At 38.6% G+C, this 27982-nt stretch overlaps 2 protein-coding genes across 2 annotated transcripts; one reads left to right on the top strand and one right to left on the bottom strand.

The window, feature by feature from the left end:
- Positions 1 to 196: 196 nt before the first annotated feature.
- On the bottom strand, positions 197 to 8918 carry LOC124114029 (major facilitator superfamily domain-containing protein 6-like). Its single transcript, XM_046474564.2, has 2 exons — positions 8883 to 8918; positions 197 to 8264 (listed from the first exon to the last, which is right to left on the bottom strand). Exon 2 carries the CDS (start codon positions 8181 to 8183, stop codon positions 6222 to 6224), a length of 1962 nt encoding a protein of 653 aa, XP_046330520.1. The 5' UTR covers positions 8184 to 8264; positions 8883 to 8918; the 3' UTR covers positions 197 to 6221.
- A 269-nt stretch (positions 8919 to 9187) lies between these two features.
- LOC124114028 (putative pyridoxal-dependent decarboxylase domain-containing protein 2) lies at positions 9188 to 22674 on the top strand. The gene is made up of 14 exons (XM_048396559.1): positions 9188 to 9411; positions 11450 to 11526; positions 13115 to 13189; positions 13680 to 13763; positions 15511 to 15666; positions 16470 to 16659; positions 17509 to 17577; positions 18129 to 18207; positions 18515 to 18599; positions 19213 to 19333; positions 19718 to 19873; positions 20567 to 20617; positions 21818 to 21892; positions 22486 to 22674. Exons 1-14 carry the CDS (start codon positions 9235 to 9237, stop codon positions 22672 to 22674), a joined length of 1584 nt encoding a protein of 527 aa, XP_048252516.1. The 5' UTR covers positions 9188 to 9234.
- The last annotated feature ends 5308 nt before the right edge of the window (positions 22675 to 27982 follow it).

Genomic DNA, 27982 nt, shown 5'->3' with positions numbered 1-27982 from the left:
TGGATGAGTGTGTCTTTCTGTGTGTGTGTATCTTTCTCTGTGTGTCTGTCTCTCTGTGTTTGTGTGCGTGTTTGTGTGTGTCTGTCTGTGTGTGCATCTGTGTGTAAGTCTCTGCATGTGTGTCTTTCTGTGTGTGTGTGTGTATGTGTATGTATGTGTCTTTATGTGTGTGTCTGTCTGTTTATGTGTCTGTGTGTATGCCTGTCTATGTGCATCTGTGTATGTGTCTGTGTATGTCTCTGTGAGTGAATGTCTGTGTGTGTCTGTCTGTCTATGTGTGCATCTGTGTGTGCATCTGTGTGTGCATCTGTGTGTGCGTCCTTGGGTCTGAGTGTACGTCTGTGTGCATGCCTCGGTAACAAACACATACAAAACCAGGCAGGTACATGGTATACCCATGAAATATTTCCATTGTCATGGAATGCTTGCAGATGAAACATTGTTTCAAGGTAACAGAAAAGAATTAAAAAGAATATATGCCCAAACAAAAGAAAACATAAAAACAGATATTATTCAGACATAAATAAATAATTATTTGGAGTAAATAATGTGGATGAACACCAGGCAATAAAAAAACAGAGACAAAACAAATAGAATGTGTTAATATCAATAGCTTGTACATGTTGTATATTGGATTTCAATTGAACAAATAAGTTATACATAAGAAACGAGAAAAGTAAATACTTCATGATCTGACAACAATTTATACTACAACCTACAGTAAATCAAAGTAAATAAAGTTGACTAAACACTAATATTTACGATACACACATAAACTTGATAAAGATATTCCTAAATGATTGTCAAGTAAAAATGAAGAGAACTTAAGAAAAAGTATAACTTATAAGACTTTAACATGAGGAACTGGTTCATTAATATAACTAATAAAGTCTGACGTAAACATAAGGAACTGGTTCATTATTATATCTTATTAAGCCTGACGTAAACATGAGGAACTGGTTCATTAATATAACTAATAAAGTCTGACGTAAACATGAAGAACTGGTTCATTATTTTAACTAATAAAGTCTGATGTAAACATGAGGAACTGGTTCATTATTATATCTTATTAAGCCTGACGTAAACATGAGGAACTGGTTCATTAATATAACTAATAAAGTCTGATGTAAACATGAGGAACTGGTTCATTATTATATCTTATTAAGTCTGACGTAAACATGAGGAACTGGTTCATTAATATAACTAATAAAGTCTGATGTAAACATGAGGAACTGGTTCATTAATATATCTTATTAAGTCTGACGTAAACATGAGGAACTGGTTCATAAATATATATTATTAAGCCTGGCGTAAACATGAGGAACTGGTCCATTAATATAACTAATAAAGTCTGACGTAAACATAAGGAACTGGTTCATTATTATATCTTATTAAGCCTGACGTAAACATGAGGAACTGGTTCATTAATATAACTAATAAAGTCTGATGTAAACATGAGGAACTGGTTCATTATTTTAACTAATAAAGTCTGACGCCAACATGAGGAACTGTTTCAGTAACACAACTTTAAAGCCTGACCTAAACTAGACAAACTGGATCAGTAAACTAAGACACAAGCCTTAAGCTCCATATAACTGTTACTTTGTGAAATCTAAACAACACATATTGTCATGAAAGATTATTTACAACTTAACTGGCTGAAAATACTTCCCACAACCTCATACAATTACAATTATAATTGTAATAGTTTGATACACAAAACAATATTTTAAGTAATCATATAGTAAAATTATCACAAATCACATGTAATTGCACTCACAATAATACATCTACTGTTCACATGGTACCATGTGATGCAGTTAGCTGGTAAACAATAAAGGTAAACACCATCAATTAATACTGACCATACAAAACTGAAAATGTCCCCTGCATCATGTACAAGGTACTGCGTTCATCCAGTAGGAGATTTCATACAAACTGATTACAAATAACATAAAATGTATAATTGGATGTGTGAGATTCTCAACAAGACACAAAGAATAATAAGAAATGTGTCTGTACTTGAAGAATGTGTACCAGCAGTTGTTTCATATGCATCGACAGTGACACAAAATGTTCAACTATCCACCAGCTACCAAAGATCAATTAACAAAAACAAACCATTCTGACTAATGATAAGCATAAATATATGTTTCTATATCCATATTACAAAGTAAGACCAAAACAAACAAGCCACATTTAATTTGTTAAGAGCTGATTGAAAAGCTGTTTCAAGGATAAATAATATGATGAATCCGATTATATGAAAATAAGGTTTGCATTAGGCTGCAGACAAATCTTATTTAATATTTGATGAGAATGTAAACATATATTTATTTGTCAGCACCAAAAACATACACAAATGGTTGGTTTCAGAACAGCAATATATGTTTTGCAGCTAAATATTGACATTATATGTAAACAATAAATAGTTGAGATGTATCACATGGAGCATATTCAGTAGTTTTACTCACGGTCCTGAACGTTCCTACCCAGTGACATGGTATAAACACAAGCATCATTCTCCACGACAATCATTTTCTCACCAATCATTCAAAGTTATCTAACACAAAAGGTAACCAAGTTTCAAAGACAATAGCAAAGGCACATGTTTCATGGAGCATCTGTGACAGGATTAACTGTAGGACAAGGGATGACAATAAACACCAGCTGATGAACAGAAGCAAGTTTGGTCCACAACAAAGCCATGGCTAATGCTCCATGCAGATGCAGACACAGAAAGGCTCTATGATGCCTGTTCTAGAATCAACGCTGCCCACAATTTAACATTAACACATGCACTGTATATTCAAAACATATTGCAACCTCTTTAATAACCATGCATTTCAAAAGAATAATTCATCATACAGATAAATATACACATGTTGGTTGAGTGTGACAGTGAATAATTTAGCCGACTGAGGGCATGTTTACGAATATATAAACATGTATACAACAACACAAATGGTCGTGAGGATTTATGTCAAGAATGGTTGCATTCTTAATAAGTTTCAATAATCATCATGATAATCCAATATGTCCTGTTCCCTAACTCTCTGGATTTACAGATGCTACCACACTGTAACTATTTATAAAATAATCATAATACCTAGTTGCTGTTCATTGACGACATGTCAGTATTGAAAAGAAGCAAAACAAACATAAAATGATATTTCCATTGTATTATTGTCAGCCCAAGACAAGGGCCCACTCAACTTATTCTACTACTCCAGTACATAACACCTCAGACATCAATGGAGTGCGATATTGCATGAAAGCATGTAAACCATGTCTTGTCACATCCCGCTGCATGTATAACACGACGTCCATTTCTATAAAGACTAGTTCTTCTGTGCTTAACAGACATAAGTATACACTCTGATTTGAAGACAAAAACACACAGAAACCAACAGTTACATGAGGTTCACGCCTTCCATCAGTTTCTGTCCTAGCATGTGACAGTCACATACAGGAAACTAGGTCCAGTGCTGGCAAGGAGAGTGCAGATCACAGAACTGGGTAATGAGGTACAACTAGACACTGACTCAGCCAGTGACAGTCACATACAGGAAACTAGGTCCAGTGCTGTCTAGGAGAGTGCAGATCATAGAACTGGGTAATGAGGTACAACTACACACTGACTCAGCCAGTGACAGTCACATACAGGAAACTAGGTCCAGTGCTGGCAAGGAGAGTGCAGATCACAGCTCTACACACTGACTCAGCCAGCTTCAAACACCCCCTGCAGGTTTTGTCCAGCTAATCATAACTTTACTATCAATAACATGGAACGGATTCAGGAGAGCTTTCTTGTCCTTCAGTTTCCTATGGTAACTCAATAAACAACAAAAGATGCAATTCTGTCAATGGTAAATGACTACGCTGCTCCAAAACATGCAATTCTGTCCATTGGCTAATGATTGTATACTGGCAAACAAAACAAAATGTAATTCTGTCCATGGGAAAATTATTGTATATAGCTATACAAAACAAGATGCAATTATGTCCAATGGTATATGATTGTATACTTCTAAACAAAACAAGATGCAATTCTGTCCAATGGTATATGATTGTAAACTGCTAAACAAAACAAGATGCAATTTTATACAAGAGTAAATTATTGTATATTGCTCAACAAAACAAGATGCAATGCTGTCCAATGGTAAATGATCATATACTGGTTATGGCAAGGGCAGCACATCGTATTATTGTGGAGACATCAAAATACAAAAGCACATGGTTTCTATTTCACAAGCAGCACAGTACATGTAGTATCAGGTCACATCATAAAGAAAGGCCACATACATTATATATGACATAAAATATTCATGTGAAAATATCTGATTCACAACCAGTGTTTGATATAGAATGGATGACGTGTGAATTCAACGACCATGTCAATAAAATGTGGGCTTTGAGACTTTTGTAAACTCTCAGATGAAAATAGTTAATGCTTGACAATCTAAAACATATTCCATAGCTTCCTGTAATCAGGTTTAAGTGGAATTAACCACAGCCCAATTTGGAAAACACAAAGTTGGAAGTATTAAAAAAGAATTGGTGGTCATTGTAGTGGCAGTTATCTGCACAACATTAAACAGCGCTGGACAGCATGGTCAGAAAGGCCTGTGTGCTTTATACTGTGTCCTATTCAGAGCTCATGTATACTGAAGCATGACCCATATTGAAAAGATCTGCATGGTATTATATTTATGAATGCCTTGAGTGGAATGTTTATGGAAGATTCATAACATAAAAAATATACTTATGGCTGCAAACAATAATAGTCTTGCTTATCAGGCACTGGCTGCATCATCATATAGTTTTCCACACATTTCAGTTTTATTTCCATTTTTAAAAAAATAAAAAAACCTCAAATAATCCAAGTCCATGGGTAGTTAAATACTGTATTCCAGTATTTTACTCATCAAGGAATATTTTATGAAGGCCTTTCCTAGGTGGATTGTACACAACTCTTTATTTGGTTACTTATAAGTTTGAACAACCCCACAACAAAAAAAGAAAAAAAGACACCGCCCACCCACACTATATTTTCAAAAGCCATTGCCTGAGAACAAATTCTTTTATTTTTTTAAAAATACTTCTTCAAACAGGACATACAACATGTACAACCCTTGTCCTTAAACAACCAGAATGTCGATGTTCTCTGTAACATACAAGAGAAACAAAAAGAACATAATAGTTCAACAAAATAAACAGCATCACCACCATGCAGTACTACCATGTGTACCCACCAAAACTACTGACACACAACTGGCACAAACATTATATCTAAAACAAATTCTATAACAATTCTCATTACACAACGAATGTGAATTTCAATCACCTTAAATCAAATAACCTTTCCATGAAAATAATAGGGAGATTCAAAATACTTCAGCTGATTTTGAGAAACATATTGCATGTATAGTACCTGACATGCATAAGCATGATAAGTATAAGTATACCTATCCAACATGTTGAAAAATGTTCAAGTCTCGTCTTTCAAATACCAGTTGCCATGTTGCATTAGTTGGCATGTTCCAGGTGCCAGACACAAGGCACTAGCTGTGAATAGTACAAACTGACAGGATACTCTTTCCAGTCACACATTCTCCTATCACATCAGAGACTTACTGGAAGAAAATGATGGCATATGGTGTTTAACTGATGTACATGATCAATGCTTTCATTTTCAGGTAAACAGTATGATGTAGGACTGGGACGGGTAACTCGGGTACTTGTGTCGGGTTGGTACTGAGTAGGACCCGGGTAAACACAGCACTACCTGGACCTGTGCCTAGTCACGTGATATATTGTTTAATGACAGAAATTACTCCATGGTTACACTACATGTCTCTACTACTGGCATTTCTTTATGACTTTTATATGTTTGAATAAAGATAAAACTTTAGTCAACTTCAGTGTATGCATGACCAGATCATTTTATACAGGTATCTACATTTTGACAGGAGTACAGTCAAACTATTCCCAAAAGGACATTTTGTACCTATCTCTTGAGACCTACAGTGGGTACCTGGGTAGTAAATTTAGACTCATCCCAGCCCTAGTATGATGCCATATTTCTTGCAAATTCTCTATTCCAAAATGAACTGATATGACTCCATTTATATAAATTCTGCAAACATGTTACCATGGTTACAGTAATAGTTAAAAAAATACATAAAATACTTATAATGTTGATAAATGCCAGAAATATTTTACTGGTCCTTGAGAGCCATCTCGAGCCAGTCGTCAGCATCTCCATCCGAATCATCAGCATCTTCTGTTCGGAGAAGACGTACATACTTTATCTTCTCCTTCTTTGGAAGACAGAGAGAAATAACCAGGTACACCAATGCCCAAATCCCAGTGAGAACACTTCCTGTCCAGTACAACACAGAGATACCAAACAAATCATACAATATGCCTGAAAACACACTTCCGGCAGAAAACCCAACACCAAAGTATACAGACGATAGGATGGATCGGATACTCCGGTCAACAGCAGGACCGACATTGAAATCATCATAGCTGAGAATAGCATACCACATTGCAGTGTGGGTGAACGCATGCAATAATTCAGCTGGAAGTACTGCCCATGGCACCCACAAGAAGGAATAATATAGCGTACGAATAGTCATCGCCAGGAGGGAAAGTGTCACAACTCCAGCGTTTCCGATTTTATTCACTAACTTACCGCTAAACATGAGCATTGGGATTTCAACAAAGGCACCAATAGTGACACATAATCCCATGTTGACTTCCTTTCCTCCTCGGTCCTGGATGAGCCAGAAGAGGTAGTTGTGTACCGAAGCATAGGTAGCTCCCATGATGAGCAGAGTGACCACATACAGGAAGCCACGGCAGTCACAGCAGATTATCTGCAGTCCTCTCACAACCTTACTCTTGGTCCTCTTCTTCTCAGGAGGTGGCACCGGGTAGAAGAACGCAATCAGGAATGTCAGTCCAATGAAGACACCAAACACATAGAAGTGGATGAGAAAATGATGGATGTCATATGGCAGCAAGCAATTCGAGTAATCAACAGCCAGGGACACAATGAGCGGGAAAATTGTGAATGCGATTGACCCTGATAGTCTCTGTTTCCCATACTTCTCGAGATCATCCACTCTGTCCAGGAAGTCAAACCAGGAATCATCAGCCACTTTCTCCACAGGGGAACACATGAACTCCCCCAACATCACGACCACCAGGACGATGAGGAACACCTCCATCTTCCTCTCCTCAATCTCAGTCACTAGATTCGTCATCTTGTCCCTGAAGGAGTTCCATGTCTCATGGATGTCTCTAGTGTCCCTGTGGCTTACTTCGTGGCTGCCTTTACCATCAGACTTCATCAGTTTCGGCCAAAGGTCATTAAACACAGCCTGTGATAACCCTGTGTCTGGGTAGTGTGTGGTAATCAATACAAATGCCTCCTCAGCAGTGACTTTATTGTCCTTAATATCCTTTATAGAGTATCCCATTTGTTTCAACATTTTTATAACAAGACCAACGATTTCTGCATCTGTTTCGTTAACTGACTTATCCCGATCAGAGACAGGCGAACCAGTAGCTGATGGCTCTTTTCCTTTGACAGTTGTTGGTGGTGGAAGAGTCGTAGATGAGCGGGTAATTTTTGTTGTGGTGGTCTGTATTGTTGTAGGAGTTGTTTTAGTTGTAGTTGTAGTGGCAGTTGCATTGGTTACTCCTTTACCCAAAGCTGATGCAGTAGTTAGTTTATCAGCTACTGAGTCATCCTTCACAGCATTTTCAATATGCTTACTGACTGGTGGGTGTGTTGCCATGGCTGTACTAACATATGACTGACTAGTGTTTCCACCATGTCCATCCCTGGGTGTCTGACACATAGTCTTGGCATTTTTTAGATGACTGAACACAAATGACAGTGAGAGATATGTTGCTGCCATGATGAACAGAGAGAACATGAGAACAGTTCTCCTTTTATTGTAAGCTATTGCACACTTGGACCATAACGGTGCCCACACAAACCCTGTTACAGTCTTAGCAGCCATGATGATGCCTGTTTCTGTGGCAGACAGGCCAATAAGACGGCAAAAGATTGTCAGAAAAGGTATGAGTGATGCCTTAGCTGCTGAAAAACAGAAGTGGAATATGTTGCACACCAGAACAGATCTCGTTAAGTTGACAGTCTCCATCTTTGTTTTTGATTATTCACTTTTGCAGTGTGAGGTATTCGTGGGCTAGGTATGGCTGGTTTCGAAAAGGGAGAATATTACCTGAAAGAGAAGAAGGTGATATTCAAAAAACATGTTGTATGTAAATATACCACCTCCATTTTGATTCACTCTTTTTCAACAAGTCAGCTTATTTTTTCCCGAATCAGTAAATGTTTCTTATAAAATGTTCACAAACCCTCAACCATTGGTTAAGTTTTGATGTAAACTAAAAGAATAAAGAAACTGGTTTGGTTCATAATGCATATGTCACCTTGAATAATTATTCCAGTTCTCTTTGATGACTCATCCTGCTACAGTTAACGTGGTTAATTCAGGATGCATGCAAGAAAACCAGTAAAATGACACCAAAAGATAAGCAGTAAGGGATGGAAATACGGAAATGTTCTGTTCAGTGATCATGGACAAATGAGTTCAGTTGGACCAGCATTAGATCTATTTGGTAACATTCTGAGACACCAATGATTTTAAATACATCAAAATGTTAGTCTAGTCACTAACGCCAACAAAAACCTTTCAATGAGTAAACCAAAATAATATCCGTACAGGACAAATGAAAACATCACAGCAATACCAGAGTTGTGTACGGAATGTTTTTGTAACAAAATGGCAACAGAATCTGACAAATTAGGGTGTACAAACTGAATATTTCAAGTCTACCTCTGTACCGCTACCTGTTGATTCTCACAAGTTAACAGATGTGGAAATGTCGTAAAAGGATTAAATACATTCTACAAAATAAGACCTAACAAAAATTAATCACGTATACCTGTTTCAATCTTGGCATTACTTCCGTACCACTATGTGATACATATAGAGTTTACATATGCGATATATCCATTTACGACTGTTGTGTTTACAACATTTCAGAACAATTTACGATCCTCTCCCACCAAGCTCCAATACAGTGTTTTTCAATGCCACCACGTTGCACTCGCCTAAGGAAACGATCCACGGCCGGAAACGACGCATCTCTGTTAGGAGCTTGTGTGCCAGCGTGTAATAACTTGCAATGGCCGATTCGTCATCTGCAACTGAGAATTCCAAGGTACAACAGGCTCCTGACAGCAAGACAACTGGCGTGCCAACGATGGAAAGAGGTGCAGTGGCCGTAGAAAAAGTTAAACCGAAAGGCATCCTCGACCAACTCGATGAAACTACAAGACAAGCTGAAAGGAAATTCCAGGGTGTAAGGATCCATTAATGTTCTGCTAATACGATCTGTCTGAGTGTTTGGGTATCTTGTTGCTATATCTACAGGTGTTGTATTCTCTAAGTTTCTGCGTGTTATGTATCATTGACTGAACACTATGAATTCATCCATTTGTAGTTTGCATTGTCTAGTACGCGTTTCATCCAATGTATTTCATACATGTATTGATGTACCAGGAAATAGTCAATAGATTATCTGAGCTGGTGGTTTGAACTTTGATTTTATTCTTCATTTTTAATTTTACCACCTACATCTTAGAATCCATTTTAATTAGATCTATTAGGTAATGTTTGACATGGGGTGACTTACCATCACAACCAGATCAACAACCTAAGGCATGAATAGCAAACACTTTAATCACCACACCAACATCATACTTAACTACAAATGCAAAGCTACTGAGATGAATGATCTTACTTATAAGTTTCCAATTACATTCAAACATTGATCAGTTTACCCACTAATAGTGACAAGATTAATTGGCCAACCATAAGTATGATACAATAACATATTACCATGATTACAACAATTATAAATGTTTAACAATCAGTAAGTCATATGCTTCTTTCAATTTCAAATATTTGACTTTTCATTAAACATTTACATGATGAAATGACGTAAACAACATACTGATAGTATAATGACAAGATAAGAAATTCTCATTGACTAAACACATCATGTATACTACATGACTAACAACATGAACAAATAACAGAAAACATAAACATTAATATAATAACAAAAATGATAATTTCAAATCTCAATCATGATCACTGGTCAATGATGTCATAATGACATGTACAAATCACTACTACATGATAGCAGCAGCAGCAATCCATCTGTACAGAAATCATATATTCTTGACTCTTTACAAAATCTTCAATAGATTTAGCAATGCTAGTGTTAATATACAGACTATTATCTACACTTACTACTACAATTGGTCAGAACAAATTTACTACTGTTAGACTTGAGCTTTGGACAAGTGTATTATTGTGGATGGAGTTAGAAACTGCACCACAACAAGCCACTCCATGCAGTGTTTTACATTAGGCATGAAAGTCATTGTGTCATTGCCATCCCAATAATGTTAACCGTTAAAGATTTACTACATTTAGGGGCCCCGCGGTCAAATAATAAGGCAGCAAATCTCGAGGACCCCCATAAATTTCAAACACTGATACATGTCTCAAAAACCTTGTCAGGATTGCGGGTTAGAATAACTCCCTGGCCTTACCTGGGCGGCTAATTATTTTGGGTGGTCAGACGTGGTGACTGTTGATTGCACGTCATCATACTCTTGAAATGAGGCATGATATCTCTGTAGGCCAGCACAGGGGTGGTCGGGTAGTCCAGTGGTTAAAGCGTTCGCTCGTCACGCCGAAGACCCGGGTTCGATTCCCGACATGGGTACAATGTGTGAAGCCCATTTCTGGTGTCCCCCGCCGTGATATTGCTGGAATATTGCTAAAAGCGGCGTAAAACCATACTCAGTCCGCACTAGTACAAACAGCTAAACACATGCATGCACATGCATGTTTAAATGCAAACATCTCGAACACGACATAATACACCATTTCACCTCACGTGTTGTCAATCATCAGGACACCAAGTCGTGTCTTACCAACATATGCCATGGTATAAACTTCTTGTCTTCAGAGTTGTTCCGATTTATTGAAGAATGTTTCATTTAATGTTCAAAATCTATATATTTTTATTGTCTTAGTTTAGTTTATTTTGATAATGATAAAATGAGTATAACTATGATAAAGACTAAAATCTTTCATGACAAACAAAAGGTTTCAGCCATGTTGCTGTTGCAAGTTCCCTGGAGGCTGTGTTTTTGAAATATCATTTCAGAGTTTTGCTGTTACACATGTTTATCGTGTTTATTGTGACTTTCAACACGTACGAGGAGGATGCAAAGAATAAATGCTCCAGATATAGGATTGTAATATTGTCACACACAGTGGATCATCAGATGTTGAATTCATTATATGTTGGTACTCTTAAGGGTTTCCTGACCCCCATGCTGGCAGAACTAGAGAAAAATGTGGCCAAGAGTAATGAAGTCCTGGATAAGATCAACCAGTAAGTATACCAGAATTGTAGGCATTTATAGCATCGTCTGCCACGAGAGGACAACCATATTTTGAAATTTGGGAAATAATAACAATAACAACGTTACAATAAAACATTCATGTTAAGCATGTTAAGTGTATTTATATATTAATAACATGAATGTGTGTTGTTTGTTTATCATGTATTTGTAAATCCCTGACCCATAACAAAATGTGATGTCATATGTTTCATGAATTCTATTTTGTCTTCAGTCAGTTGTCTTTTTTGGTTGATATGTAAAATAAGCCTCGTTTGCCCACATTACATTAAAGACCTGACGATGATGATTTCCTGATTAAGATAGTGCTGTTCAGTTCCCCGAGGTAGTTTCAACATGACAGCTTAATGATGCTCTAAGCCTGAAGGTCTGTCTTACTTGCTGTTGACCTGACTCACACAAAGACTTGCTATCTGTTCATCCTGCGTCCCTAGGCTATATTTGCTGCAAGCTGCTACCATGCCGTGATAGGGACATTGATAACAATACTTCTTGCTGAAAGTTAGCAGATTGCTGAAGAAATAACCAAATATTGAGTAATCTTTTCATAATCAGAATAATCTTTAAGAATATAGATCTACTAGTAAATTGCAAAGACCAATTAAGACATGTCCAAAATAGTACCCTGATTGGATTTATGAGACTTGATGAAGGACAGGAAAAATAGTATGTATACAGGAGAGTGTTTTGGGTTGCTTGCTATAGGGTACGTTTGAGTGTAGAGGATGCATGATCATAGGAAGCATTGTGTTACAGGTAGGGCTGTTACGATTCACTCGCATATTCAGTGAATCGAACCGTATCCATTCATGAATTGAATTTGTTATTCGTGGCCACTTGAATCAAATATTTATGAATATGCAAGCATGTACATTTACATAAAAATACACATAAGAACATATTATAGGTATAGATTTCTTCAAAAGACAATACTCTTATACTATTTAATTTGACAGTATTGTGGTCACTGGTCATGTCGCATTTGAGGAGATACTAAACCTGGATAAGTGCAGTATATAAATGTATAATATATTAATAATTAACAAACCATGTCAAATAATGTATGTTGTTATTGCTTCACTGAATATAACAAATATACATCAGCTGCTGACTTGTTATTGTATTCGAAAATTAATATTCGTATTCGTTACCCTGTATTAGTGATACAAATCATATTCACCTCATAGTGTATAGTTGCAGCCCTGGTTACAAGCATTTTGATATGGTGTACAATCACTATCATCATATAACCTTATCTTTATATGTAATCTGTAAGTAATACTTTATACGTTTTTTTCATAAAAAAATTGACATGATTAAAGCATTTTCAAAGTAATATAATCATGAAAAGAAGCATGCCAATAATATCGTTATGGTAAAAGTCTCTTACTTCTTATATTAATCTACTTTTGGGTTAATTTAACCAATGTTGTTTTGTAGGATCAGAGACCGGTCATTTATTATAAGGGGGATGGGATCACAAGTTTTGTCCTTCATATATTTTATTATTGTTCTTCTGAAAGCTGCAAAACATTCACAGTCTGATGTGTGTTATTTCAGAGGTATGGAAGCCGAGAGACAGGAGAGGCTGAAGGCCAGGCTGACATCTCACATTCCAGAGGCAATGAAGGGAGGGTAGGTCATGTCTTAGTATATCCAGGAAACAAAAGTTACAGCCCTGATTCGGAGGAAGGGGTGGGGTTTGGTGGTGGTGGTGGGGGGAGATATCGATAGCTGTGTAAGTACTGCTTCACAAGTCTGTGTGAACATTCTGTGGGTGACGGAAAGATCCACATAACAGGTGACTGCGTCGGATTGTGATGCGGTGCACGTGGAGTGTTCAGCAATGTGCCTCGTCATCTGGCACAAGAGCAAACCTTCCACCCCTGCTGTTATTATCGACTGCATGGATATGCAAATCTAGGGTTCACTTTTCAGTTCACACTTATTTTGTTTTGCAGTACAATGAATGGAAGTGCCTAGCCTTACATGACATATTATTTTATTTGCAGCTTGTTACATTTTTGGTGCCTAGTTTAATACCAGTAACAATAATTGTAGGATAGAGGGTTCTAACATTTTGAATTACCACTGGAATTCATTTTGTTTTTCTTTCTTCTTTTAGTGGACAGAAAATAGAGGATGTTTTAAGAGCAATTGAAGAACTGATCCTGTATGGAGATTCTGATACAGAGACGGTGAAAGACAGGTAAGTCACACCATTGGCAAGGCCAGATAGAGTGAGTTTGGTTTTACATCACTTTTAGCAATATCATGGCGAGGGACACTAGAAATGGGCTTCGCATATTGTACCCATGTGGGGAATCGAACCGGATCTTCGGCGTGACGAGCAAATGCTTTAACCACTAGGCAACCCCCCTCCCCCAGGCCACATAGAGTTGTGTGGGGAACAGTATCTGGGTGAACAAAAAGTTGGAACAGGAACCATCTCTAGTCGGAGCATGGATTCTACACCATTGTCCCCTACACCCAGTTGTACTCCCACGCTGTACTTGCTATGTCAGCGGTAATCAGTCTGCAAGGCATTTGTTCCATCCAGGGTAAATGTATCATGGAAAAGTTTACCTAGTATCAAATGTTCAATATCAATAATTACTCTTGAGGAAAATAGTACAAAGGAACATTTTCATTAGAGGTAGAGATACTCTTTGACCACTGTACCTAGTAATCTGGTTCTGTAAAAGATATTTGTGAGATGCCAAGTGAATTGAGATGAAATAGTTAATTGTAGTCTTTGATCGGCATTTAGAAGTTGGAGGAATTGAATACATGACGCTTTTTGTGTTGATAAAACAACTTCTTATATTTTTTGTAATGACGTTTCAGAGGTGAAAACTGTTTTCACCCGATGAAAGGTCAAGCAGTAGCCTGGAAGTGTTGAACAAAGAATAAAAGAAGTTGTTATCCCCCCAAAAGTGTCATGTATTCATAGTGAATTGTAGCTCTCCCACAGTTCTAGATCTAGTCTCTATGTACAGTTTGCATAGTTAAGGAATTTTACTCCACTTTTTGAGGCAAAGTATCTCATTTATTATGTACAGCTTTGTTTGACAGGTATACTGCAATGTTACCAACTAATAATTTTAATCATGCCATTTACAGTTACATAGATGTATGTATTAAGGAATCAGTTCTGTGTATTAAAGTTAGTTTTGTATCGATGAAGTTGTAAATAGGGGTTATAACATGGGTGTATGTAATCCTGATCTTTAAAAATGAGTCTGAATGGTTTTATTTGCAAAGTGAAGTTTTGTAAAATCACTATGACACGGACACAAGGCGAAGTTTCATAAAATCACAATGTAGTATTCAGATATAAATTTGATCTCTTTGTTGCCCACACATGTTGTTGGTTGTGTGTTGTATATATAACTGCATGGAAAACAACAAGGAAAGTTCTACATGAAAAAACGCTGTAGTTAATGTGTCAAACTTGTGACTGGCTGTGTATACGGATGTTGACATATGCTGTTTATATGGACATGTGCTGTGTATATGGATGTTGACTTGTGCTGTGTATACGGATGTTGACATATGCTGTTTATATGGACATGTGCTGTGTATATGGATGTTGACTTGTGCTGTGTATACGGATGTTGACATATGCTGTTTATATGGACATGTGCTGTGTATATGGATGTTGACTTGTGCTGTGTATACGGATGTTGACATATGCTGTTTATATGGACATGTGCTGTGTATATGGATGTTGACTTGTGCTGTGTATACGGATGTTGACATATGCTGTTTATATGGACATGTGCTGTGTATATGGATGTTGACTTGTGCTGTGTATACGGATGTTGACATATGCTGTTTATATGGACATGTGCTGTGTATATGGATGTTGACTTGTGCTGTGTATATGGATGTTGACCTATGCTGTTTATATGGACTTGTGCTGTGTAATGGATGTTGACTTGCCTGTTTTCCAGGGAGGTGCTTCTACAGAAGCTGGACGATCACGGCCAGGTGGCTGTCATGGCCCACAGTTTGGCTGCATATGTCTCAACACTGGACGAGGAACATCTGAAGAAGTTCACAGCCAGGATCACTTCCGACTGCCAGCTCTGGCTGTCCAGACTCTTCAGGTACCTAAAAGACATGGTCAAATCAGTGTCTGACAAATCAGGGTCCAGTCAAACCAGGGTCCAGTCAAACCAGGGTCCAATCAAACCAGGGTCCAATCAAATCAGTGTCCGGACAAACCAGGGTCCAATCAAACCAGGGTCCAATCAAACCAGGGTCTGGTCAAACCAGGGTCCAATCAAACCAGGGTCCAGTCAAACCAGGGTCTGGTCAAACCAGGGTCCAGTCAAACCAGTGTCCGGACAAACCAGGGTCCAGTCAAACCAGGGTCCAATCAAACCAGGGTCCAATCAAACCAGGGTCCAGTCAAACCAGGGTCCAGTCAAACCAGGGTCCAATCAAACCAGGGTCCAGTCAAACCAGGGTCCAATCAAATCAGTGTCCCGTCAAACCAGGGTCCAGTCAAACCAGGGTCTGGTCAAACCACGTTCCGGACATTGACCGTTACTCATCATGTGTATACATGGACTTGAAGTAGATGTAGCATGAAGGCTGCTTTGTGAAAACAAGTCAAGCAGATGAAAAATTCATTTACTTAACTGGCATGTTTCCTATCAATTTGAGATTTCTGACTTCAATGATGTGGCCAAGTTCTTACGTCAGAGCAATGAAAAAATGGTAACTCTTCATTAAGAAAGCAGTTTTGAAATGTGAATACAGCTTATAAGATTTGTGTATGTCATCTGTAGTCTTTTGAATATTGTAACAAGTGCAGAATATTAGAGTGCAGCATGATTTTCTTTTTTGAAGATTTCAAAACTGCTGTAACTATTTATACTTACACTAGCACGTTTATTTGTATTAGATTTGAAGATTCGTCAGTGGTGTACCATGAAGATCCACGAGACGGTCTTGTCAAGATATGTCGCCTGGCTCTGTATCAGAAATACCCAAAGTATGCCACTGAAGGGTTCGAAGCACTGTACTCTCGGCCCCCCGTCATCTACATCAGTGCCGCGTCGCGACCCGGCCTCGGACATTACCTGTGTCTACAGGTGAGACATTCTAAAAGCTACAAAAAATCAATAATCCCACGTTCTGTCATTGCAGGAGGAGTACATATTTAGTGTGATGCATTACCTGGTTGGCTGTACTTTAACACTCTATTGTTTCAACTAGTTGGAAGATAAAATTCTGCAGACAAAGGGGAGATAATTTAAGTAATGGAGTGAGTGAGTTGGGTTTAACGCCGCTTTTAACAGTATCCCAGTTATATCGTGGCGTGTCAGCTTAATGTGGGAGGAAAGCCCGAAGTGATGCAGGTCTCAGACGTTTACCACTTCGGTGAACCCACGAGCATGGGTGTGGTGGATTAAATGGTGGACACAATCATAGATTTCTGGCATGCCCTAGGACTGCAACTCTGCACACAAAAATGTGGCACTTTGGACAACCTTTAAGTAAAGGAAAAAACAATAACCTGTTTTCAATTTAGGGATGCAGGTCTTCTGTTTACTGTGGTACTGATAGAGTTATAATTATTGGTTATCATGATATCATCTATGCCATTACTGTACCTAATGTCCAGTTAGACAATACCACATGCAGCTAGATGTAAATGGGCCTCAAGATGTACCCCAAAACTACGTCCACTAATACTACCTGAGATCAAGTTCCGTTGTTATTGTTTGTAAATTTTCTTCCTTCCTTTTATGAAACAATAGATCCTCTTTGAGGCAGTGTTCCCTGTTTTCTGCCATAGAATATTATTGACAGTGATTTAATTTTTTTAGATATTTCTTTGAAAATAATGTTCATGCTCAGTCAGTTATTTTGATAGTAGAAAGGCATTCCCTGAGCATTGATTGGTTGGAACTGAAGGGAATGATGTCTGTGTGTTTCAGCTTGGCTTGCCCTTGTCCTGCATCTGTACAGTTCCCTGTAACACCATGTTCGGATCCAGCAGCAAGATGGTGAGTGGTGATGGACTGTAGCTGCTGTCACACGACATCCGTCCATTTGATTGTGGCTCTCTTGAACTTCACATCATAGTTGAACATCATATATTACATAAAAACCATATAAGATTCAAAATTATATACTCTTTTCAATATTTCTTTCTCACGTTCTCTTTGTTAAAAATACCCGTGAAGATCCGAGGAGAACAGGTCTACAGCAACCCATGCTTGCCATAAAAGGCGACTCAGTTTATAAGAGGCAACTAACGGGATCGGGTGGTCAGGCTCGCTGACTTGGTTGATGGATGTCATCGTATCTCAAACATGTAGATCGATGCTCATTATGTCATCACTGGATTGTCTGGCCCAGACTTGATTATTTACAGACTGCCGTCATGTAGCTGAAATATTGCTGAGTGTGGTGTTAAACAACAAACAAACAAACTTTGTCAAAAACGCAACATCAATTGTAAAGGTAATCAGAATTAATCCAGTGTACCGAAACCTTTCATAAACTGGCATATTCTGAGATAAGAATGTATTGAAAGATTAATACTTTGTTGCAGGATGTGGCCATGTTGGAGAAACTCATACAGGATGACATTTCAGCAGCCAAGACTCCGGTCCTCCTTGTGGCTTTTGCAGGTATGTGATGTACGATGTGTCACGCCACTACCAGCAGCTGCTACTCTGGTTCATTGTCGTGTCATTCCTGGCTCTGTTGCTGGTACTGCTACAGCAGAAGATGTAACAGAAATATTCCTTTACTAACTACGAAACTATTCACAAATATTTGGCAATTGTCATTCATTTTGAATATTTCAATTGTTACCCCACAGACATTATTACAAATATTGCCATGTGTACATGGTTTAGGCAGCAAAGTTATTATTTTCATTGCACTGAAGGAAGATGTAAGATTGCGACTGAATATGTAATTCTCTTATTTCAGGTACCCCAGTAGTTGGCCATGTTGACAAACTCGGAAGACTTCAAGAAATTTGTCAGTCCAATTCCATCTGGCTACATGTGGAAGGGTACGTCTTCCTTGAGGACATATTGGTCATAGAGTTCAAGCATTGATTATAACGTTCAACTTAAAATGAGTTAAAGCACACCCGATTCCTTCACATTACGTCCTGGCATGACAGGTTATCTGTAGTCAGATATGGGGGCAAAGGCGGCCCAGTCGTCTAAGACTGTGTAGAGTTGCAGCCCTTGGCCACGCCAGAAACCTACGATCGTGGGTTTGAATCCCGGTTTGCCCTGATTATGTTTCTAGGTTTGACAGCACCATTCCCGTGCTCTTTGATTTCACGGAAGTGGTAAACGTCTAAGACTTGCATCGCATCAGTCACTATAGTAACATGAAAGGATTGGTGTTCTTTAACTTCTTTTGAGTAGTATATGAAGTAAGATTTATCATTCTGAGCTATGGGTAAGATAAATAATATTTATGCTCTTTGAACAAGTATTGACATTAGACTAATAAGCAACTCATTGATAATGTAACAGCAGAGTTCACCGTGAGATTATATTATACACTACGTTTATCAAGGATGCCCTCTATCTAAATGACAAGGACACCTTGACCTAAGTTTGAACACTAATATAGGTAAAATATATTAATGAAGTGAAACTATTTTTCAGAAACAACTTGGCAACCCTGACCATGTTCTCAGTCCCTACCTCTGTGCAGTCAGCCAAGTCTGGAGACAGTCTCACGATCAACGTCAGCAACTGGCTAGGCATCCCCGCCCTCCCACATGCAGTATCCTTACATAGCACCGCCACATCTAGTCTTGCCTTCAGAAATTGTAATGGTTAATTTACAGGATGAATATATTTGATTATATCGCTGAACTATTATTGACTGTAGTGGTCACTCGTTCATTACCAAGCTGAACTCAATTTCTTTGTCAACAGAGAATTATTGCACTTCTCTGAAAATGTTCCATGGAGTCAACACCTGCAGCTGTTTTGTTTGCTTCACAAACAAGTCAGCATTCTTTATGATTCCCCAAATAAATAAAAGTGAAAAAGTTCGCAATTTATTTCTTTTCATTGAAATTTAGTTCCAACAAATATTTTAATCAGGACATATGTGTAAAATGTAGTATGCACTGTTTGGTCTATTTCTTTAACGTTGTCCTAGACACTGTACAAATCAACCGACCCGACTCTTGACCATGCAGCTGGCCTCAACACCTTCGTGTCACAGCTCAAGCTGAGTTGTCTCCCTTTGTGGATCTGTCTGCAGAGTCTTGGCCATGACGGTATCGTGGAGAGAGTGAAGCATTCGTGTGATTTGGTGAGTGAACATTCAGCTGACATTCATAGTTATCAATATCTTGTTCATCTTAACATTTTCTTGCACTTTTTATCTATTGTTTGATCCTATCTGTAGTGTAAGCTCTGAATGTTTCATTTTCATTCCTGTCACTACAAGATAATAGGATGTATTATATGTGTGGTGACAGGGCGGTATTGTTTGTGTGGCGTTGTTGCAGGGGTTTTAGGTGCATGCTTAAAGATTTCAGGAACTGTGATGTTAAATTCAGTTTTATTTACTAGAGTGTCAACATTGTTCTTGCTAAAAAAATTAATAGTCTTGGTTCTCAGTGCCGCCAACATCATCATACAGTTCGCCGCATGTTTCGTTTTTATTTCCATTTAAAAAAAATAAAAAATCTTTTAATGTTCCAAGTCCAGCGGTAGTCAAATACTGTTTTCCAGTATTTTACTCATCAAGGAATACATTTATGTAGGGAGGCCCTTTCCCAGGTTGATTGTACACAACTGTTTATCTGGTTACACACTAGTTTGAACAACCTAAAAAATTAAAAGGCACTGCCTGCCCGCATTATATTTTCAAAAAAATATGAGAACCGATTCTTTTCTGTTTTTAAGCCTTAGGCTTTTCATTTATATGGCAAGAAGTGTGTCTTGTACTTGTACTGACATAATCCTCGTCTCTTGTTGATCAGCTTCTTTCATGTTTCAGGCCAAGTCACTGACAGAGTTGTTGGGAGAGATATCAACAATAAAACACGTGGTGAGTGACGTGTGTGCAAGTAAGGATAAGATTCATGGATGAACAACTTTATTACAATTAGGAACAATGTTTCGGTGTAAGATAACGGTGTTAGAACCTACTTGGAAATGTTGCTCCCAATCGTAATAAAGAAGTTGTTCATCCACGTATCCTATCCTTTCTTAGTACTCCAACTTCTAAATGCCTCTCAAAGAACTTGTGTGTGTCGGGTGTCAAACTCAAGCACCAAGTGTTGTAGTACTAGTACCAGTTATTTCTCTCTGTGTTGAACATATCTTAGTTAAAAACCAAAGTGATTGTACTCAGTTACTATGGAAACCTACCATAGCCCCCAACTTACTTTTAAAGGGAGTTAACTCCTGAAGGAATCACGAGGGAATCATTAAGTAAATGATTATATGAGTGCTTTCAAAAACATCACATTCTGTTTAGTTGCATGAACATGAAACAGGTTTGGAAAGGTTCGCTGAAGTTACAAGACATTAAACAGCTTGTCCATATGAGTGAATTGAAAGGATGAGGGGGCCAGCCTGGGCTTACGTACCAGTCATTCATCACCATTGCTGATGTGAAACCTAACTTATAGAGATAAACGTACTGACCCTTCTGACTGACTCTTCTGACTGACTCTTGTGACTGACCCTTGAGACTGACCCTTGTGACTGACCCTTGTGACTGACCCTTGTGACTGACTCTTGTGACTGACCCTTGTGACTGACCCTTGTGACTGACCCTTGTGACTGACTCTTGTGACTGACCCCTGTGACTGACCCTTGTGACTGACCATAGTGACTGACCATAGTGACTGACTCTTGTGACTGACCCTTGTGACTGACACTTGTGACTGACCCTTGTGACTGACTCTTGTGACTGACCCTTGTGACTGACTCTTGTGACTGACCCTTGTGACTGACCCTTGTGACTGACCCTTGTGACTGCCTCTTGTGACTGACTCTTGTGACTGACCCTTGTGACTGACTCTTGTGACTGACCCTTGTGACTGACCCTTGTGACTGACTCTTGTGACTGACCCTTGTGACTGACCCTTGTGACTGACTCTTGTGACTGACTCTTGTGACTGACCCTTGTGACTGACTCTTGTGACTGACCCTTGTGACTGACCCTTGTGACTGACTCTTGTGACTGACCCTTGTGACTGACCCTTGTGACTGACCCTTGTGACTGACTCTTGTGTTTCAGAGTGTAGAAAAGAAGGAATCTAAGAAGACTGCCCGGTCATTTGGGGACCTCATCAGTCAGGCTATCAGTGCACTGGTAAGATTCTTCTTGACATACAACGAGTAAAAGTTCAAGGTCTTGGTGCTTGGAGATAAATGCCACCAGTCTTTTGCTGATTAAATTGCGATCCCTGTGGGGATTCTGGGTTAGATATAGCAACCTATGCTGGTCGTAAGAGGTGACCAATGGATCGAGTAGTAAGGCTCGGTTACTTGGTTGATAGAGTGTCATCATGACCCAATGGTGTGGATTATTGCTCACAATATTGATCACTGGATTGTCTGCTCCAGAATCAATTATTAACAGGCTGACCATGTATAGTTGGAATATTGCTGAGTGTGGCGTAGAACCAGAAACAAATTATAACTCAGGCCTGTTTTGCTCGAAAAACGAAGGCCTCATAACGGCATATCATTTTCACGCTATTGGGAGCTTCCTACTTTCACTGTGAAAAAGAGTTTATATTTTCAAACACAGATACTAACTAATTCTAAAATTGCGTTTTGTTTAGAAAAAGAAAGAAAGTGATTTTTGCGTGAACACTTCCCCTTTAATCATTTGCTAAAGATGGATGTTTAGTTATAACATAGTCCTGTGATGTACAGATAAATACATTCTTGTGATTTCAGGTTGTGTTTGAGATTGTCACCCCTACCGTCGTGTTTCGCTATTGTGAAGACCCCACTGCTCCAGGTAGAGTATTTGCTATATCTGCTCTTCCATGCGTTACCCAGACAGCAACTGGAACTCCCTGTGTTTCTATTCAAACACTTACTAGAAAGAGAAACAGTAACAAGATGAAAGTCTCTGAAAAGTGACAAGTGACCTGCTTGTATATAGCAGTTGAGTTCTTATAGACAGGAAATAAGTTAAACCAGTCTATTTGGGTAGTCTAAGAATTTGGGTATCTAGATTAACAGGAATTAACTTTAAGTATAATGTCAAGTAGGGCTGGCTAAAAAGAATAATAATCAGAATTATCATTGATGGGAAGAAACATTAATGATTATTGATATGAAAATTGTGTCATCGATAATATATTACATGATGTGATGAAATAAAGTTTAGATTTAGACATGTTGTTGTCAGTCATGTCAATTGATGATCAAGGAAAGCAACTGTTTGTTATATCTTAAATGTCTAAAAAGTAATCCATGCACAAATGTGCTACCAATGTGAAATATTGCTTTCTTTAGGACTTTTTTTGACGTATTTGTTCAAAGTACTTCTGCGATATGTATCGATAATTGATCGATATTTAGTTAACAATTATCGTTTTCTATGATCTGTATCGATAGCCAGCCCTAGTGTAAATGTTAACAGGACACCTCTCCATACAAACAAACTAGACAGTGCTAGTGTAAATGTTAACAGGACACCTCTCCATACAAACAAACTAGACAGCCCTAGTGTAAATGTTAACAGGACACCTCTCCATACAAACACACTAGACAGTGCTAGTGTAAATGTTTACAGGACACCTCTCCATACAAACAAACTAGACAGTGCTAGTGTAAATGTTTACAGGACACCTCTCCATACAAACAAACTAGACAGTGCTAGTGTAAATGTTAACAGGACACCTCTCCATACAAACAAACTAGACAGTGCTAGTGTAAATGTTAACAGGACACCTCTCCATACAAACACACTAGACAGTGCTAGTGTAAATGTTTACAGGACACCTCTCCATACAAACAAACTAGACAGTGCTAGTGTAAATGTTTACAGGACACCTCTCCATACAAACAAACTAGACAGTGCTAGTGTAAATGTTTACAGGACACCTCTCCATACAAACAAACTAGACAGTGCTAGTGTAAATGTTTACAGGACACCTCTCCATACAAACACACTAGACAGTGCTAGTGTAAATGTTTACAGGACACCTCTCCATACAAACAAACTAGACAGTGCTAGTGTAAATGTTTACAGGACACCTCTCCATACAAACAAACTAGACAGTGATAGTGTAAACGTTAACAGGACACCTCTCCATACAAACACACTAGACAGTGCTAGTGTAAATGTTTACAGGACACCTCTCCATACAAACAAACTAGACAGTGCTAGTGTAAATGTTTACAGGACACCTCTCCATACAAACAAACTAGACAGTGCTAGTGTAAATGTTAACAGGACACCTCTCCATACAAACAAACTAGACAGTGCTAGTGTAAATGTTTACAGGACACCTCTCCATACAAACAAACTAGACAGTGCTAGTGTAAATGTTAACAGGACACCTCTCCATACAAACAAACTAGACAGCCCTAGTGTAAATGTTAACAGGACACCTCTCCATACAAACACACTAGACAGTGCTAGTGTAAATGTTTACAGGACACCTCTCCATACAAACAAACTAGACAGTGCTAGTGTAAATGTTAACAGGACACCTCTCCATACAAACAAACTAGACAGTGCTAGTGTAAATGTTTACAGGACACCTCTCCATACAAACAAACTAGACAGTGCTAGTGTAAATGTTAACAGGACACCTCTCCATACAAACAAACTAGACAGTGCTAGTGTAAATGTTTACAGGACACCTCTCCATACAAACAAACTAGACAGTGCTAGTGTAAATGTTTACAGGACACCTCTCCATACAAACAAACTAGACAGTGCTAGTGTAAATGTTTACAGGACATCTCTCCATACAAACAAACTAGACAGTGCTAGTGTAAATGTTTACAGGACACCTCTCCATACAAACAAACTAGACAGTGCTAGTGTAAATGTTTACAGGACACCTCTCCATACAAACACACTAGACAGTGCTAGTGTAAATGTTTACAGGACACCTCTCCATACAAACAAACTAGACAGTGATAGTGTAAACGTTAACAGGACACCTCTCCATACAAACACACTAGACAGTGCTAGTGTAAATGTTTACAGGACACCTCTCCATACAAACAAACTAGACAGTGCTAGTGTAAATGTTTACAGGACACCTCTCCATACAAACAAACTAGACAGTGCTAGTGTAAATGTTAACAGGACACCTCTCCATACAAACAAACTAGACAGTGCTAGTGTAAATGTTTACAGGACACCTCTCCATACAAACAAACTAGACAGTGCTAGTGTAAATGTTTACAGGACACCTCTCCATACAAACAAACTAGACAGTGCTAGTGTAAATGTTTACAGGACATCTCTCCATACAAACAAACTAGACAGCCCTAGTGTAAATGTTAACAGGACACCTCTCCATACAAACACACTAGACAGTGCTAGTGTAAATGTTTACAGGACACCTCTCCATACAAACAAACTAGACAGTGCTAGTGTAAATGTTTACAGGACACCTCTCCATACAAACAAACTAGACAGTGCTAGTGTAAATGTTTACAGGACACCTCTCCATACAAACAAACTAGACAGTGCTAGTGTAAATGTTTACAGGACACCTCTCCATACAAACACACTAGACAGTGCTAGTGTAAATGTTTACAGGACACCTCTCCATACAAACAAACTAGACAGTGCTAGTGTAAATGTTTACAGGACACCTCTCCATACAAACAAACTAGACAGTGCTAGTGTAAATGTTTACAGGACACCTCTCCATACAAACAAACTAGACAGTGCTAGTGTAAATGTTAACAGGACACCTCTCCATACAAACAAACTAGACAGTGCTAGTGTAAATGTTTACAGGACACCTCTCCATACAAACAAACTAGACAGTGCTAGTGTAAATGTTAACAGGACACCTCTCCATACAAACAAACTAGACAGCCCTAGTGTAAATGTTAACAGGACACCTCTCCATACAAACACACTAGACAGTGCTAGTGTAAATGTTTACAGGACACCTCTCCATACAAACAAACTAGACAGTGCTAGTGTAAATGTTAACAGGACACCTCTCCATACAAACAAACTAGACAGTGCTAGTGTAAATGTTTACAGGACACCTCTCCATACAAACAAACTAGACAGTGCTAGTGTAAATGTTAACAGGACACCTCTCCATACAAACAAACTAGACAGTGCTAGTGTAAATGTTTACAGGACACCTCTCCATACAAACAAACTAGACAGTGCTAGTGTAAATGTTTACAGGACACCTCTCCATACAAACAAACTAGACAGTGCTAGTGTAAATGTTTACAGGACATCTCTCCATACAAACAAACTAGACAGTGCTAGTGTAAATGTTTACAGGACACCTCTCCATACAAACAAACTAGACAGTGCTAGTGTAAATGTTTACAGGACACCTCTCCATACAAACACACTAGACAGTGCTAGTGTAAATGTTTACAGGACACCTCTCCATACAAACAAACTAGACAGTGATAGTGTAAACGTTAACAGGACACCTCTCCATACAAACACACTAGACAGTGCTAGTGTAAATGTTTACAGGACACCTCTCCATACAAACAAACTAGACAGTGCTAGTGTAAATGTTTACAGGACACCTCTCCATACAAACAAACTAGACAGTGCTAGTGTAAATGTTAACAGGACACCTCTCCATACAAACAAACTAGACAGTGCTAGTGTAAATGTTTACAGGACACCTCTCCATACAAACAAACTAGACAGTGCTAGTGTAAATGTTTACAGGACACCTCTCCATACAAACAAACTAGACAGTGCTAGTGTAAATGTTTACAGGACATCTCTCCATACAAACAAACTAGACAGTGCTAGTGTAAATGTTTACAGGACACCTCTCCATACAAACAAACTAGACAGCCCTAGTGTAAATGTTTACAGGACACCTCTCCATACAAACACACTAGACAGTGCTAGTGTAAATGTTTACAGGACACCTCTCCATGCAAACAAACTAGACAGTGCTAGTGTAAATGTTTACAGGACACCTCTCCATACAAACACACTAGACAGTGCTAGTGTAAATGTTTACAGGACACCTCTCCATACAAACACACTAGACAGTGCTAGTGTAAATGTTTACAGGACACCTCTCCATACAAACAAACTAGACAGTGCTAGTGTAAATGTTTACAGGACACCTCTCCATACAAACAAACTAGACAGTGCTAGTGTAAATGTTTACAGGACACCTCTCCATACAAACAAACTAGACAGTGCTAGTGTAAATGTTTACAGGACACCTCTCCATACAAACAAACGAGACAGTGCTAGTGTAAATGTTTACAGGACATCTCTCCATACAAACAAACTAGACAGTGCTAGTGTAAATGTTTACAGGACACCTCTCCATACAAACAAACTAGACAGTGCTAGTGTAAATGTTTACAGGACACCTCTCCATACAAACAAACTAGACAGTGCTAGTGTAAATGTTTACAGGACACCTCTCCATACAAACACACTAGACAGTGCTAGTGTAAATGTTTACAGGACACCTCTCCATACAAACACACTAGACAGTGCTAGTGTAAATGTTAACAGGACACCTCTCCATACAAACACACTAGACAGCCCTAGTGTAAATGTTTACAGGACACCTCTCCATACAAACACACTAGACAGTGCTAGTGTAAATGTTAACAGGACACCTCTCCATACAAACACACTAGACAGTGCTAGTGTAAATGTTAACAGGACACCTCTCCATACAAACACACTAGACAGTGCTAGTGTAAATGTTAACAGGACACCTCTCCATACAAACAAACTAGACAGTGCTAGTGTAAATGTTAACAGGACACCTCTCCATACAATCAAACTAGACAGTGCTAGTGTAAATGTTTACAGGACACCTCTCCATACAAACACACTAGACAGTGCTAGTGTAAATGTTTACAGGACACCTCTCCATACAAACACACTAGACAGTGCTAGTGTAAATGTTTACAGGACACCTCTCCATACAAACAAACTAGACAGTGCTAGTGTAAATGTTTACAGGACACCTCTCCATACAAACACACTAGACAGTGCTAGTGTAAATGTTTACAGGACACCTCTCCATACAAACACACTAGACAGTGCTAGTGTAAATGTTTACAGGACACCTCTCCATACAAACAAACTAGACAGTGCTAGTGTAAATGTTTACAGGACACCTCTCCATACAAACAAACTAGACAGTGCTAGTGTAAATGTTTACAGGACACCTCTCCATACAAACAAACTAGACAGTGCTAGTGTAAATGTTTACAGGACACCTCT

This window comes from Haliotis rufescens, unplaced genomic scaffold, assembly GCF_023055435.1.
Source record: "Haliotis rufescens isolate VD_foot unplaced genomic scaffold, xgHalRufe1.0.p SCAF_151, whole genome shotgun sequence".
In the NCBI taxonomy this organism is placed as follows: Eukaryota; Metazoa; Mollusca; class Gastropoda; order Lepetellida; family Haliotidae; genus Haliotis; species Haliotis rufescens.
The sequence above is the reverse complement of the archived record's forward strand: the minus strand, read 5'-3'. Positions and strand labels throughout refer to the sequence as shown.